Raw genomic sequence first — 16022 nt, forward strand, 5'->3', positions numbered from 1 at the left:
TTGTGTTTAGTGTACATCAACATTTTTTCTCCATATACTGTTTAAATCAAATGTTCCCTCTGTCTGCCGAATAAACCAAGTAGGTAAGACGCTCAACTTCTGAGTAATCCATGTTCAAATCTCAATGCAGCAACTAACTTTATCTCCCACCACCGAAATCAGCATCGTGTGTTGTGTTGATTTAACGCAAAAGGTGGTAGTCCCTCTGGGTCACTGCATTGTGTTGAATTAACAGAGCTACTTTTTTTTTACTGTGCAGGACATACGTTGTGAAAAGTAATTGAAAGGACATATACAAAAGCCATCTGGTCACTGGTTCGAGTTCACAAATATCTGAAGACATTTTATTTCCTTTGTCCCAGTTAAATGAGGTCCTAGGTAATAACTATTGACAATAAAATGCAATGGAACACTCGTCTCGTGGCAACACAATACGCGTCACAACAACACCTTCAAAATCACTCTATAGCAGTCGTGTTCTTCTTAGCGTATTGGTAAGGAAGTCACTTCTTACTTTCTGAGTGTTCACTTCGTACTGTTGGCAGTTCGAGTTTTACCCAGTCCACAGTGTTCATAGTACCTTCACTGATCTAGGTTAACAAATGCCGAGAAATCTTGTAGAAAGTACCTAGATATGTGCAATGCCGTCGAGCTGGAAGGAACGAGTAATTGTTATGTTCTTTTCAATTACAGACCTTATTATATCCAAACACACGTGTAAATTCGTTGTGGTTCGTATTTCCTGTTGGCTTCATGGCACAGAACGTAGTGTTCCGGCTTACGAGTAAGAGGGTCACGTTTTCGAATCACTTCTACTTCATTTCTATTTTTAAAAGTATTATAATTAAATATTTTTCTAAATACTGCCAGTAGATGTTCGTCTGTAATTATGACATTTCAAACACACAGACAATTGAGAATAGTGGTAAAGAAGACAGGAGATAATACTTGTTTTATTGTTTTGTACTGTTTTTAGACTCACCTTAGTGTAAACAAATCACGCATATAGGCAATTTAACATATTTGGAGGGAATAATTTTTCGGTTGATTGGCGTCTCGCCGCGTCTCTGTCGTTAAACGGCCACTGGTTGCATAATTATCAAAACAGCAATGGGGTCACCGTGGATCGTAGCTGCGGCGACGCGAAAATTTGGCGAGATGTCGCTAGTTCCCCATCGCTCGTCCACCGACGCTTACAGCATGGGGTTGCTTCTGAAATTTAATTACGTACCATAATATCACATATATCCTATTAAGGTGTCACAGTGATTAAGATATATTTCCACTGGGCATTGAGTTTTGAAAAGGGTGTAATATTGGGTGCAAAATCCAAACGAAAGTATTATGATTGTAAAATCAGTAGTTTTTACACAAACAAGATTACGTTCTTCTTTGTAATAGTGAAAATTGCCACCATAATTTTGCACTGTTCTAACAATAAGCTTCGATTTTGTTTTATTTCCATTCATTACATTGGAAATGTGTTTGATTGTTGACAAGTACCCCACGCCGTAAGTGTAGGTGGACCATGAATGGGCAACTAAAGACATCTCGCCAAAAATTGGCGGCCCCGCAGCTACGATCCACGGTGGCCCCACATACGTTTTGAAAATTATACCACCAGCGACACAAAGCAAAGAAACGCCAATGAATCAGAAAATTACTACCCCAGAATATGTTAAATCACCTATATGCGTGATTTGTTTACAATGAAAGCAAGTCTAAAACAACACTAAAAACAAGTAGCTTGGGGTGGGCGCGAACCACCAACGTTATGATTAGTAAGCGCGTGTTCTTCCGACTTCACCATGGAGGCGATGAAGAAAAGTCTATCTGAGGAGTACTCCTAACCCCTTTGACATCAAGAAACCCCAGGATAACCCAAAAACATACCCACAATGCCGTCTGTGGTAAACATAACGTGGGGTGGGTCATGCTTGGTTCCTTTTGGTCTACACACGGATATTTGTTCTGAAGTTTCAAGACAAACACGCATTCATCTGTGAAGATCACATCGTTCCACTTTCGATGCCTGTTTGTCTCTGCAAATTCAAGATGCAGTCGAATATGATCCTATGAGACGATTTCCTTTCTTGCAGCACCACAAGCATGAAGAGCCGCTGTCGTTAGCCATCTTTTAGCAGATGATCGTGAAGCAGGTAAATTCGCTATCTGTCTCAGTAGCCGGGGGGTCGTGTGTGGTCTTTGCTGCGTAACAGCAATGAGCCGATTATGTTGCTCTTGTGTTGTTACACGTTTTCTCCCACTACCTGAACGTTTAGCAGATTCTCTAATTTCCTCATATCGCTTTACCCATCGTTTAGCAGTATTTATGAGAACTCCAAAATTTATTGCTGCTTGTGTGACGTTGAAGCCGACATTTACGATGGCTAAAATACGGCCTTTGGATTCTCATTCATTGTCTACAACCAGAGACGGAGGAATCGCCCGGGCTGCCGGGGTTATAACCCGGTCAATATTTAGGGAAGTGTTAATTTAAAAAGTCACGACGTATTAAAAATTATAATAGAAATCGAGTAATGAATAACCACTCTAAGTTTTTCCGTGGAATCAATTATATACAACGATGTAATAATAAAAATAACTTACTACTTCCAAAGAATATGTGTGCTGCTTTTATTTTTCATCCATCATCCTTACCTACTAATAGTTTTCCTTCTTTCTTCCGCTTTCAATTACCGCGCAAACACTGTAGAGATAACATTGTGTCAAACTAGAGTATAATAACAGGAGCACTGACAGTATTGTTTCGTTTTTGCTTTGTTGCTTCTTTGCTTCTTACCCAACCCCATTGAACTCAGTGTCCATCGAGTAAGTGACAATGAACAGAGTGACTGTGTTTTTTCTCTTTTTTCGTTTCGTCTAGCTGTTTGTTTTTGTGCTGTTAGGCTTTATATTAAACCTTTACATTATGTAACTTTTTCTTTTTTATGAGATTTTTTGGGGGGAAGGGAAGAAATGCTTTCCTCTGATATCTGTTTCGTGCAATTCATCTTGTTTGAACTGCTTAAGTAAGGTCATTTTGTAACTTTTGATGTCATCCAACTCCGTCATGATACTAAAATTGTCATGCTTAACAATTAGTTTTATTCTCTTATTTGCAGTTTGCCACACTGATATATGTGTGAATAAATTGATGTTTGGTCCAACGGCTTTCGAATTCGCAACCAAGCCAACCGCCGAGATTTTGGGTTGCCTGCTTTTGCAGGAAAAGGAGAATTGCAGGTGGTAATGCACTTTTGGAGTCGTGTATACAACAAATGATACATTATATAGTATCGTAAAAAGTGATATGCTGCAACACATTAAAGCCTCAAAATGGTTGGGGAAGCGAATAATCCAGAAGTTATGTAGCCCTATTGCGTTCATGGGAACGAAAACAATAATTATAAATATGTTAAATTACTGTAGACTGCCAATTGCTCATTCAGAGAATTTACGAAGCTCACTTTATCGCAGTAGTTTTATACGAACTATATATAGGCTACGGACAATAGTTTCATGCAAACTTGATAATCAAAATTATTATTATTATTATTATTATTATTATTATTATTATTATTATTATTATTATTATTATTATTATTATTATTATTATTATTATTATTATTATTATTATTATATTTGAAGTACAACGAAATATCATGCCATTAATTACACTAGCCTGCGATGATTTTATTGCATAAGTGCAATATATTTCTGTGATTTGGTGATTGCCACCTAAGCCTAAAAGTGAAGTTAGTTTTGTCTCATCACATCACATTTTGTGACAAAATCGAGATAATCATTTTACCTATTCATTCATATGCGTCTCAAGCCAGGAAGACTAAACATCCTCATTGGCTGAAATGCTATTACTCTCATGGCGTGAAATGTTGTAGCAGTAGCTAAACAACAGCCTATCGTGTCCGCCTAGCGGTACAGTACGATAGTAACACCTAGCGGCATTGTTTTGTTTAGTATATTGCTTTTCCTGCGAATGATTCATACAGTTTCGTTGTAAACTACCTAATTGTGCTCAGTGCTTTGAAGTCCCTAATATCGTGGTGTGTGCTTAGTATTTAGAGACGAAAGTGAAGTGCTTGTTCGCAGACTTTTCGAAATGCAGCGTCGTGATAGTAAGAATAATCCAGATATATTCTGTTATATATGTGGGACATTTGTGCCCATGAAACAACGACGCAATATAACTTCCTTTGTCAGAAAGGCTTATCTTGCGTATTTTGGTATAGCATTGGGAGATCAGGACAAGTCTTGAGCACCACATAAGGTTTGTCGAACATGCATCGAATAACTGTGGCAATGGATGAAAGGTGAGAGACGAGCATTGCCGTAGGAGTCCCCACTGTGTGACGTGAGCCTACAGACCACAGCACCAAATTGTACTTTTGTTCTGTGAATGTGGAAGGTTTCAACAGTAGGAACATAGCTACAACGGTTTGCTTATCCAACTACAATTTCCTCCGTCAGTCTACTAGTATCCAATGGTCCTGACATAGCTGTCCCACAGCCACCAAACCAATTAATCGAAGCCTCTTCCGAATCTCCTAGTGACAACAATGACGAATCGGACTTTGACCCATAAGAATCAACAGAGCCTATACTTTTCGAACAGAGTGGTTTAAATGATTTAGTTCGTGACCTTGGTCTCACAAAGGAATCTGTCGAACTACTGGGATCACGACTAATGGAGAGAAACCTGTTGATGCCTGAGACTTCGTACTATTGGTACAGGCATCGTGAACAAGAATTTGCTGCTTTCTTTTCTGCAGAAGATAATATAGTATTTTTCAACAACATTCCGGAGTTAATACTAAAATTAGATCGTCTGACTGTGATCGATCCCAATGGAGACTTTTCATCGATGCTTCCAAGCGGAGTTTGAAGTGTGTACTCCTACACAACGGAAATAAACTAGCATCCATTCCAGTTGCTTATTCTGTTGTCATGAGGGAAAGCTACGAAAACCTTGATTTGATATCGAGCAAGATAAAGTACCACGAACATCAATGGCAAATAAGTGGGGATTTTAAGGTCATCGGCCTTCTGTTGGGTCAAAAGTCAGGCTATACCAAATTCCCATGTTTTCTGTGTGAGTGGGACAGTCAGGCAGGGGCAGTTCACTGGACTCAAAAGGTATGGCCAGATAGGCAGTGGAATGTTGGTTCGAAAAACTTACAACGCGCAAGTCTTTTTAATGCACATGATATACTTTTACCTCCCCTTCACATTAAGATTGACTTAATGAAGCATCTGTAAAAGCTCTAGATACTGAAGGTGAGTGCTTCAAATATCTGTGTCAAAAATTTCCTGGCATCAGTAATGCAAAAATTAAAGACGGCATCTTCAATGGTCCAGATATTAGCAAACTTTTTGGTGACGCAAATTTTGAAAATGTCATGAACAGAACGAGCGTTCAGCATGGCAAGCTTTCCGAGATGTAGCGAAAAACTTTCTTGGCAACAGAAAGGATCCAAACCATAAAGACAAGTTGTAAAGAATGCTACTGTGTTTTAAAGAATTGGGTTGTAACATGAGTTTGAAAGTGCATATGCTGTTTTCCCATTTGGACTATTTTCCAGACAATCTTGGAGTCGTGACTGAGGAACAAGGAGAGAAATTACATTAGGACCTCAAGGAACTCGAACGTCGTTATCAAGGAAAGTGGAATTGCAACATGCTTGCAGACTACTGATGGTTCTTGTAGAGAGAAGATTCTGCCACTAGTCACAAGCGTGCAGCGACAAGATTTAGTTTCTCACGGAAGAGGCGTAAAACCTACTAGTGTGGTTATTTGTGCTGTATGTCATGACCTATGGGTGCGTTATTTCCTCATTTAAAATAGCGCAGATGAGAGCACAAATTCAAAAACACTATGGAGTTTACGTTTGCTTGTTTTAAGAGTCTTACTGTTTTGTAGTGAATGCTTGTCCATAAACATTGCTTCTTTTTCTTCCCGTTTTCTTACCTTGTGTTTCTAATATCGTGATTACGAGTTAACTTACTGTCGCATACAGCACTGAAATACAAATAATAGATATTAATATTGTTTATATCAGTAAGTGTACCAGTATTCGTAGCAGTGTTATGAATAGCAATAAATCATTAGATACATTGATGTTGGCAATGTTAATTTGCAATTTGCAAGAAAACCTGATGTGCAATGACTAAACCGATTTTTGTTCTGAATTCGGTACACCCGAAATATGAAACGTGGCATACTATACCTCATGCAATGATCCAAAAGTTAAAATTCGCAGGCTAGTGTTATTAGTTCTGATTAACTGAACTGAGTTGAAAATTAAATCTTGATTTCGAAAGATAAACTATTAAGTTTACTTGTTTGTACCTTTCTAAAGTGGCAAATGCTGGAAATGGTTTCAAGGCTGTTTCTGAGTGAATACTATCTTCAAAATAATATTAAAAATTATAGTAAGATCTTCGAGACATTTAAGTCGAGTCGAGATTTTTACAAGCAGTCTCGACTCGAAAAATAAGTTTGTCTCGACTCATCTCGAATTTTACAAAGTGTGTCTAGACTCGAATCTCGACTCTAATTCGAGTCGAGTCGAGATTCGAGACATGTTTTGACTCGTGCGCATCCCTAACGTTTGCCGATATAAAAGCACGAATGTCTTACTTTTGATTCGCGTATTAATACCGGGAGATTTATTAAGCAAATCCCCATTGTACGTTGCTGGTTATGGCCTTGCTAAAATGTGTCATACTGCCCTACGTTTGCACTTTAGAGAGGTGTTTACCCCCTTCATTCCACACGTTGGCTGATTTAAAAAACACGTTTGTCCTACTTTCGATTCGTGTATCCACTTCAGGAGTTTTAAGCAAATCCCCATTGTGCATTGCTAGTTGTGTTTTTTAAAATTGTGTCATATTGCCCAATGTTCAAAGTTCAGCGGGGTTTCTACCGCTTTCATTCCCACATTCACCGATATAGAAAAAACACAAATGTCCTACTTTTGATTCCTTTATTCACTCTAGAACTTTTAAGCAAGTCTATATTGTGCGTTGCTAGTTATGGCCTTGCTAAAATGTGTCATATTGCACTATGTTCGCAATTTAGGGAGTGTTTACCTCCTTGATCCAACATGTTGGTCGATATAAAAAAAACACGTTTGTCCTACTTTTGATTCGCGTATCCACTTCAGGAGTTTTAAGCAAATCCCCATTGTGCGTTGCTAGTTGTGGCCTTTTAAAGCTGTCATATTGCCGAATGTTCAAACTTCAGCGGGGTATTTACCACCTTCATTCCCACATTGGCCGATATAAGAGAACACACAAATGTCCTATTTTTGATTCCTTTATTCACTCCGTGACTTAGAACCGAATCTATATTGTGCGTTTCTAGTTAAGGCCGTGCTAAAATGTGTCATATTGCCCTATTTTCGCACTTTAGGGACGTGTTTACCTCCTTCATGTCCCACGTTTGCCGATGTTCGCACTTAGAGGGTTGTTTACCCCGTACATTCCACACGTTGGCCGATATAAGAAAAACACATACGTTCTAATTTTGGTTCCTTTATTCACTAGAGGAGTTTGAAGCAAATCGGCATTGTACGTAGCTAGTAATACCCGTGCTAAAATGTGTCACATTGCTATATGTTCGCACTTTAAGGGGATGTTTATCCCCTGCATCCCACACGTTTGCCGATATAAGAAGCTCATTTTTCCTGCTTTTGATTCGCGTATTCACTCCAGGAGTTTTAATCGAATCCCCTTTATGCGTTCCTTGTTATGGCCTTGCTAAAATGTGTCATATTGCCCTATGTACGCACTTAGGGGGGTGTTTACCTCTTCGTCTTACACGTTGACCGATATAAAAAAATATTATGTCCTAACTTTGATTTCTTTATTCACTCCACGAGTTTCAGGAAAATTGGCGTGTGACACTTCTAAAACCCTGCTTGTTATTAATATGCGATAAGTAACAAGGATATTATTGCGATATTGCGAAGGATTATTGCGATAAGTAACAATTTATTATAACAAATAACTGCAATACTACAACAAAATAAATATCCAACAACTAATAGTATATACAAGTAAATGTCGAAAGGGGTAGTTGAAATCCCTACTGTGCGCAATATTACCGTGTATACGTTGCACGTGGTGAATTTGTTACTATATAAATCTTTCAATTTTAATTTTGAGGAGGTTATTCCGAAAGAACAATTTAACATTACCATTAATTATTACTATAATATGATTAATAGGCAATCAGAAATTAACCTTATGTTGAAATAATCCAAAACTTAACCAAAGTGAATTACTAAAGAAAAAAGGTAAAATAGATACTACTAAAGAAACAAATTTCTACATACTGCTGATGTTCTATTAATCACTAACAAACCCATAGAATCGTATATTATCCTCCATAATTCGTAAATCACCGCAACATTTCGGACAGTAAGAATCTGACATGTTAACACTATGATCAGCCTTTTACACTGTGCCAACGTTATGCTGCAATATTTCACATTAATGTCCACAGATGGCAGCACAAGACAGAGCATTTATTATATGCGCAAGCAAACCTGACATCTATCACGAATCTATAAACTTCGATGACAATGTTCCTCTTTCGCGAGAAGAATTTTTTTTAAACATCACTGTTACATATCACCCTGCTCTTGTCAAATTTTATAAACAGGATATTAAATGTTCAAAAAAATAAACTATTATAATCAATTGAGTTTCGGAAGAATCACACATGCACAATAAATTGTTTCGAACTCACCACCATGCAGTTCCAAATTTCTTATTTGATCTTCACAAAGTTCTGGCTCACAAGATTCAGAACACACCATTGGCTGGAGCTTCGAATTTACAACTTTAAATGCTGGAGCAGAGAAGTTGCTGATTGGTAACATGGATGATTCTCTGGCTTGAGTCAACGATTTCCCGTACAACTTACAGGTACCATAGCCAATTCCTTTTAGTGATGTAATAAACGACGACACAAACACATACTCTTCATTCGACAAGGAAGTTGGACATTTGAGACATCTCAGACATTTTAGACTTCCTGCAGGAATACAAATACAAACACACAGTTTACACATATAACAAAACATGAATAATAACACTAACTACAAATTTTACCATTAAATATTACTGTAAATTTTCCTTTTATGAATGAAAGTCATTACTAACTCAATATAGTACTTTATGAAGTTACAGTTTACAAACAAATGAAAGTAAGTTATGATATAGCTCTTCGATGATAATACTTCTTAAGAAATGAAACACGGCGCTTTATCTTAATATTATTATCCTTCATTGACATTAACCATACAGTGTTAGGTGTCGGATAGGAAAGGATCTGGTAAGGACCATCAAATACTCTGACATACGAGGCATAACTTTCTTTTCAATAGATGCCTTCAGTACGTTCTTAACTAATTCCTGTTCACCTACAGGTAAAGTAATAGGAACATGTTTCTTATTGTAAATTACTTCTTTCCTCTTCCACGCCTTTTCTATGTTATTCACTGTCGTGGATGTTAGTTGTTCCTTATTTTGAGAACTCTCTAATATTCCTAGGTCTACAATCCAACGAATATCCAATGGATTTAATAACTGACGACCAAGGAAAATCTCTGCTGGTGTCTTCCTAGTCTCAGCATTCTCGCTGACATTCAAAGTATATTGAACCTTATAAATATGTTCGGCCCACTTGGTCTGATATTTACTAATATACGCCTTCAGAACCAGCTTTATATTACGATTTTGGCGCTCAGTACGGTTACTCGAAGGGGAGTAAAGGGCCGTACAAATGTTCTGAATACCGAGACAATAAATAATGCTTGAAGTAATCTGAAGCGAAGCAAGAAGCATTGTCATGCAAAAGCTTATGACAATAGCCGTACATATAAAAGATCTTATCAAGCTTCTTAAATATAATTTTAGAAGTTTCAGTTCTCAACGGTTCAATAATAACAAACCGACTATAGGCATCTGTTACTAGTAGTATATATTTCAATCCATTACTAGGTAACCATGGACCAGCTATGTCTACGTGATAGCAGCTATTTGCAAAAGAATCCTTTTCAGCATAATATTTCCCGTATAAAGGACGATTTCTATCATTTATACGTTGACAGGTCTCGCAGCTGCGAATATATTCGGACACTTGGCGATGCATATCGTTCCACGTAAATCGAGAAGCTAACTTGCTGTATGTCCGAGATCGACCATCGTGTCCCACTCCCACTATTTCATCGTGGAAGAATTTGATCACCGAATATTGTAAGGTTTCTGGTATTACTGCTCTCAATCCACCATATACTTATTCATACGTACGTTTAACAATACATTACCTTTCAATAAATATGGTTCAACTTTCTTAATTTGTTCTAGTTCCTCAATAATTTAGGGTCTTGCCTCTGTAAATCATCTAAAGGAGAACTGAAGAAAGGTAATTTCCAAAAGTTAATAAATAACATATGAACTCTTTGATTATTAACCTTTTCAACTTCCATAATCTCACCATCTGGTCGTTCAAAATCAACGTAACTATACATTCTGCTGACAAAGTCGGCTAAAAAATTACTCCTTGGCCGAACAAAAACAATACTAAAGTTATATTTACTTATTTTCTCAATTAAAGTTCCATATTTTTCTGTTTCTTGTGATTCTTCAGTATCCAGATTAAACTCGAGTTATCACAATAAACGGTGAACTTATTATGTAAATACATATCAAATTTCTCTAACGCAAGAACTAAGCTTGTCATTTCCAAGGCGAAGATATTCTTGGATCAGTTAGATTCAGGAACTACCTTACTGAAGAAATATACAGGTCTCAAAAACCTAGAAGTATCATATTGTGACAAGATAGCACTATAACATCTGGAACTGGAATCAATGTGAATCACAAAGGGACTCAAAAAAACTGGAACTTTCAAAACAATATGGTTTACAATGGCTTCTTTGATTTTTTCTAATAATTGATCTTCTTCCTTTCCCCACACAAAGGGAGTTTTATCACTCTTCAATTTATACAATGGTCCAAGTAGTCTGCATAATCTTTTACAAATCGAAGATAATATCCTAGAAATCCCAATAATTTATTCAACGCTCTTCTATTCTTCGGCCGTTGTAAATTTCGAATTACCTTTACTCTATCCTCATCTATACACATATTCCCATCTGAAAATTCGTATCCGAAGATTTTGATCTTCTTTCTACATAATTTAATCTTATGTTTCGAAACACTAAGTCCATATTCACGTAAACGTTGTAATACCTTCTCTAAAATTTTGTTATGCTTTTCTACCGTGTCTGCAAAAATGTCTAAATATTCTCCAACTAAGTCTCTTAACATTTTATGCATTAAATTCGCTAACACAAAGCCGGAATTTACAAAACCCATTGGGATACGCTTAAACATTAATAGACGATTTGGAGTAGCACATGTAGTATATATTCTAGAGTCTGGATGAAGCCCTATTTGATAGAATGCATTCTTCGCGTCCAAACAAGAGAAAATCTTGTTTCCCAATATTCGCAATAGTCGAATCTATAAGTGGAGCTGGAAAGCCTGTAACAATTACGTGTTTGTTAATCTGAACGTAATTTATGACTAAACTTTTAGAACCATCATTGCTAGTTACCAAAAAGCACGGCGATATAAAATGAGAACTCTCAATCTCAGTTACAATATCTCGTTCTATCAAAGAATCGATAAATGAGTCTAATTCAAGAAGCTTATGCTTTGGTATTTGATACGGTTGAGTTATACAAAGACTATTATCAACAAGCTGTATTTTATGTTCATATCCACGTATCTCACCAAGTTCTTCATTAATTACATCTTTATAATCCTGTAAAGAGTATTAACATAAGATATTAAGGAAGGAGAAAAGATATCAGTACTATGCACCATACGTTGATCCATATTTCGTCCATCTTGATTTCTCCGATCAAACTCATGCCAAACTGGGTTTTCGACAGGAACACCAGCTGGACCCGTTTCATAGACCTCTGCTGGATGTTGGGCTGCGGTATGACATCTGCTAGAACACGCAGCTAAGGATCCATTGGAACACACAGTAGATTGTTGGCCAACTTCATGTGAATCCATTGGAATGGTTGGTCTGGACCGTGAAGTACCTCCACCATCACATTCTCCATGGGGAACAGATGTTAGGGAAGAGGAAGGTTGAAGCATCACATCTCCCTCCTTTCGACCTCAGATCGACTATTCATAGGTAGGTGGGTGTAGCTCGCCCCTAAGGAATGTTCAGGATCATATGCCAAAGTCCTATCTTGATCGTCTGACGTTGATGGTTGTACTAATCTGGCCTGTGAAGTCCGCCTCATGTTATTGGTCCCTAAGGATTTTCTTCTGGATCGGTTATTCTGCTGAGATGTAGTAGTCATCATAGTTCGTGGTACTATTGGAACGTTGTTTTGGACACCCCTGGCTTCATTAGATTGCCCTAAGTTGGACTGGACGACTTCCCTCTGGAACCGCCACTGACGAGATCGCCCTCGCTGTAGTCCTCTCACTCAATTACTTCACTCCATTTAAGCCTAATAATATTTTAAGCACGGGATGTTCAATCACACCAAGGCAAGCCACGAACCGAGTTCCATGAACGAAAACATTAACTGAACCATTTCACAAATATGAACCGATTCATTGTCATTACCACTACTCTATAATTCACAGTTTTAGATGGTGGATTACACTTAGTACGTATTTTATCTAAAACTTTTATCTCAATGAGGTTCAAACTCGATCCAGTATCTATAATAGCCGGAAATATATCATGGCAAATAGAAATTGGCATCTGGAGCAAACACGTACTCTCCTCATCACGTGGTACACAGTACGTAGTATCAGAATCCCTTTTATTTTTATTCTTATGAGGACAAAAACACCATATATGGTTTGACAGTCCACAAGACGTACAGGCGCGTTGCACATTCTGATACTTATTTCTCCCCACTAATATCTTATTACACAAATTTTGTTTACCTGAAATCTGATAATATTCACTATCATATTGGTAATTAAGCTCGTACCATTCCGCAAATTCCATGAGCTCCGCCCTATGTCAACGGTAACTTAGTTAATAACATAGTGTTCCTGATATCAGGCCTAACCAAATTCATTATCAATCGACAAAACTCGAGATCTTCCATCCCTTTTCCTAAGACACGCAATACAGCATTCTTTTCAATGATGAAACCGACTAATGATTCATTCTCTGTCATTAAGCGAAAAAATTTACTCTTATAAAATTCCAGACTAACAAGTGGTGTTACAAATTTCTCAAAAACCTTTTCTACGATATAATCCCAATCTGTAGTAATTGAAAGTAGCCGTTGCATTTCTTCATATATTCTACCATTACACCTTTCTAATGAAGCTACGAAAATTACATCAGCCGGCGCTATCTTTCTACTTATCATAATATCTAAACGAAGAAGAAATTCACATAAAAGAAAACCATTATTTCCATTTACAACAGGCAATTCTTTAACTTGTAATCTCAATGAGTTAAATATATTTTCTGAAAAGAGCCGAGTGAAATTGTATTTTATCAGTGGTCGTAACACACCAGCTGACGGATGACCTTGCGCCAGGTGCTGGGTAGTGGACTCAATCGAGCTTGAATTTTCATGTTCTCGACTGATACCACCATCCAACTCACGTGACACGTCATCATGACGAACCTCCCGGGGGCCGGATCCGGTGGCCTCCCGTGGTCCGTTACTTAAGCGTGACCAAAACTCGTCTAGCTCCGAAAAATCGACCAAATCATTCATTTTCATTTTTTGAAGAGGTAGATAATTTCTAATTAAACTCCCAAATATACAGTGGTCACGTTCATGCCTTGGCATCTACGTCTCAATTGCGCAGTTGAACCTTACAAACTTTACCTTTAATATAATCTTCCCTTTAGATTTTAAGTAACACTTTACTTCCATTTTTCTCTAATTTCACCTTCATTTAGACGTCCATTATATTTACGGTTCCATATAACCTTATTGCAACTATATCATACAACGTGCCTTTGAAAGTCGGCAGTGTGAAAGGTAACTTAAATGTTGTGTAACGGCGCTGATCGGTGCTAATAGCACTACAGGCCTAGTGGTTAGGTTTAATAGACCCAGCTGGTATATAGTTGCAGGAACCGGATTTTGAAGATAAATACACCTTTCGATAAATAACAATTTATTATAACAAATAATTGCAATCCTACAACAAAATAAATATCCAACAACTAATAGTACATACAAGTAAATATTGAAAGGGATAGTTGAAATCCCTACTGTGCGCAATATTACCGTGTATACGTTGCACGTGGTGAATTTGTATGTACATAAATTTTTCAATTTTAATTTTGAGGAGGTTGTTCCGAAAGAACAATTTAACATTACCATTAATTATTACTATAATATGATTAATAGGCAATCAGGAATTAACCTTATGTTGAAATAATCCAAAACTTAACCAAAGTAAATTACTAAAGAAAAAAGGTAAAATAAATACTACTAAAGAAAAATTTCTACATACGGCCCACTGCTGATATTCTATTAATCACTAACAAACCCATAGAATCGTATATTATCCTCCATAATTCGTAAATCATCGCAACATTTCGGACAGTAAGAATCTGACATGTTAACACTGTGGTTATTACCTTTTACACTGCGCCGAACGCTATGCTGCAATATTTAACGTTAATGTCCACAGATGGCAGCACAAGATAGAGCATTTATTATATGCGCAAGGAAACGTGACATCTATCGTGAATCTATGCTTTTCGATGACAATATTCCTCTTTCGCGAGAAGAAAACTTTTTTTTTGAACATTACTGTCCCACGTAGTTTGTTTCGTTTGTACCTAATTGAGGACAAGCTGGCCCAGACAGCACAATTCTTTACAATTCGAATGAAAATGGGACCAAAATTTTGTACCAATTATGTACTAATTTGTACCACCAAAATTGAATTAGCACCGCCACCAATACTTAGAAGTTTGAATTCTTGGTTGCGGTTTTAGCTGTCTCGCATAACTTACTTTTCTTTTGAATAGGAATCAAAATGTATCAAATATTTGTAGGCAATATTTACCAATTTGTAGTACCGATATTTGAATATGTACAGCCCCCAATTTTGAGAAATTTAGATTTACGTTTGCGGGTTAGACTGTCAATTCCTTCATTGTACAGCGGGGGACACTTCTAAATGGTACAGCCATATGGAGATTTACGGCTAAGGTGTACCATTTAGAAGTGTCCCCCACTGTACCTATTTTGTATTATTATTCATAAGTCTCACCCATTACTGTCTCCCTTTACCGTCTGGTTAGATTCTTTGGCTTGGTGCAGTTCAACCTGGTTAATGTCTTGTCTGTACAATGCTGGGACTTTATACTGGTACATTTCAGTCAGGATATGAATCTGGCAGTACAGTGGTTTTGAATCCGTCTTACCAAGGGCAGAGGTGGTGCATAGTGTCCTTCGTTGGATCCCAACTTCCGCCAAGTGAAATTTGTAGTAGACAAACACCGTGTGCGTGGGTTTTCTCGGAGTTCTCCCGTTTCCTCCCACTTCTTCATTCCCCCGTTTCCTTCATTTCTCAAGTGACAGATTCATCTCTCAAAATATGTGCTATTACCCCTGCGTACACATGAAAGAAAAGCACCTTTTTTTAAGGGATACAGCTTTTCGCAAGCTTTTTTTATTCAACTACTACCTTCGTTTTCCCTGTAATGGAATCTACAATTAAAAATCTGCCTTGACAAGATTCAATACTTATGACTACTATGTACTATTCTACTCCTCCCCCCGCAATTTCCTTGTACATGCCCCTGGATGGAAAAGGACTAGTCCCCAAAATCCAATTCCATCAATCAGTATCATATTTAGTTATTACTTCAATTAAACAAAAGTAGGCTTCGGAAGAAACCAATAAATTTCTGAGTTTCTTTCCCTTCAAAATAAGAAATAACCATTCTCATATAC

The 16022-nt window shown here is 37.3% G+C and overlaps 1 protein-coding gene across 1 annotated transcript; it reads right to left on the reverse strand.

The window, feature by feature from the left end:
• Positions 1-8369: 8369 nt before the first annotated feature.
• Positions 8370-14969, reverse strand: LOC145694231 (uncharacterized). Its single transcript, XM_081770333.1, has 2 exons — positions 14569-14969; positions 8370-9064 (listed from the first exon to the last, which is right to left on the reverse strand). Exons 1-2 carry the CDS (start codon positions 14642-14644, stop codon positions 8724-8726), a joined length of 417 nt encoding a protein of 138 aa, XP_081626459.1. The 5' UTR covers positions 14645-14969; the 3' UTR covers positions 8370-8723.
• Positions 14970-16022: the final 1053 nt, after the last annotated feature.

The sequence above is a fragment of the Thermobia domestica genome, chromosome 9 (genome assembly GCF_964235325.1).
Source record: "Thermobia domestica chromosome 9, izTheDome1.hap1.1, whole genome shotgun sequence".
In the NCBI taxonomy this organism is placed as follows: domain Eukaryota; kingdom Metazoa; phylum Arthropoda; class Insecta; order Zygentoma; family Lepismatidae; genus Thermobia; species Thermobia domestica.

Coding starts and splice junctions, on each gene's coding strand:
- LOC145694231 (XM_081770333.1), bottom strand. CDS start 14,644: ATGATTTACGAATTATGGAGGATAATATACGATTCTATGGGTTTGTTA. Junction 9,065..14,568: donor TAGAATATCAGCAGTGGGCC/GTATGTAGAAAT, acceptor GTATTCCTGCAG/GAAGTCTAAAATGTCTGAGA.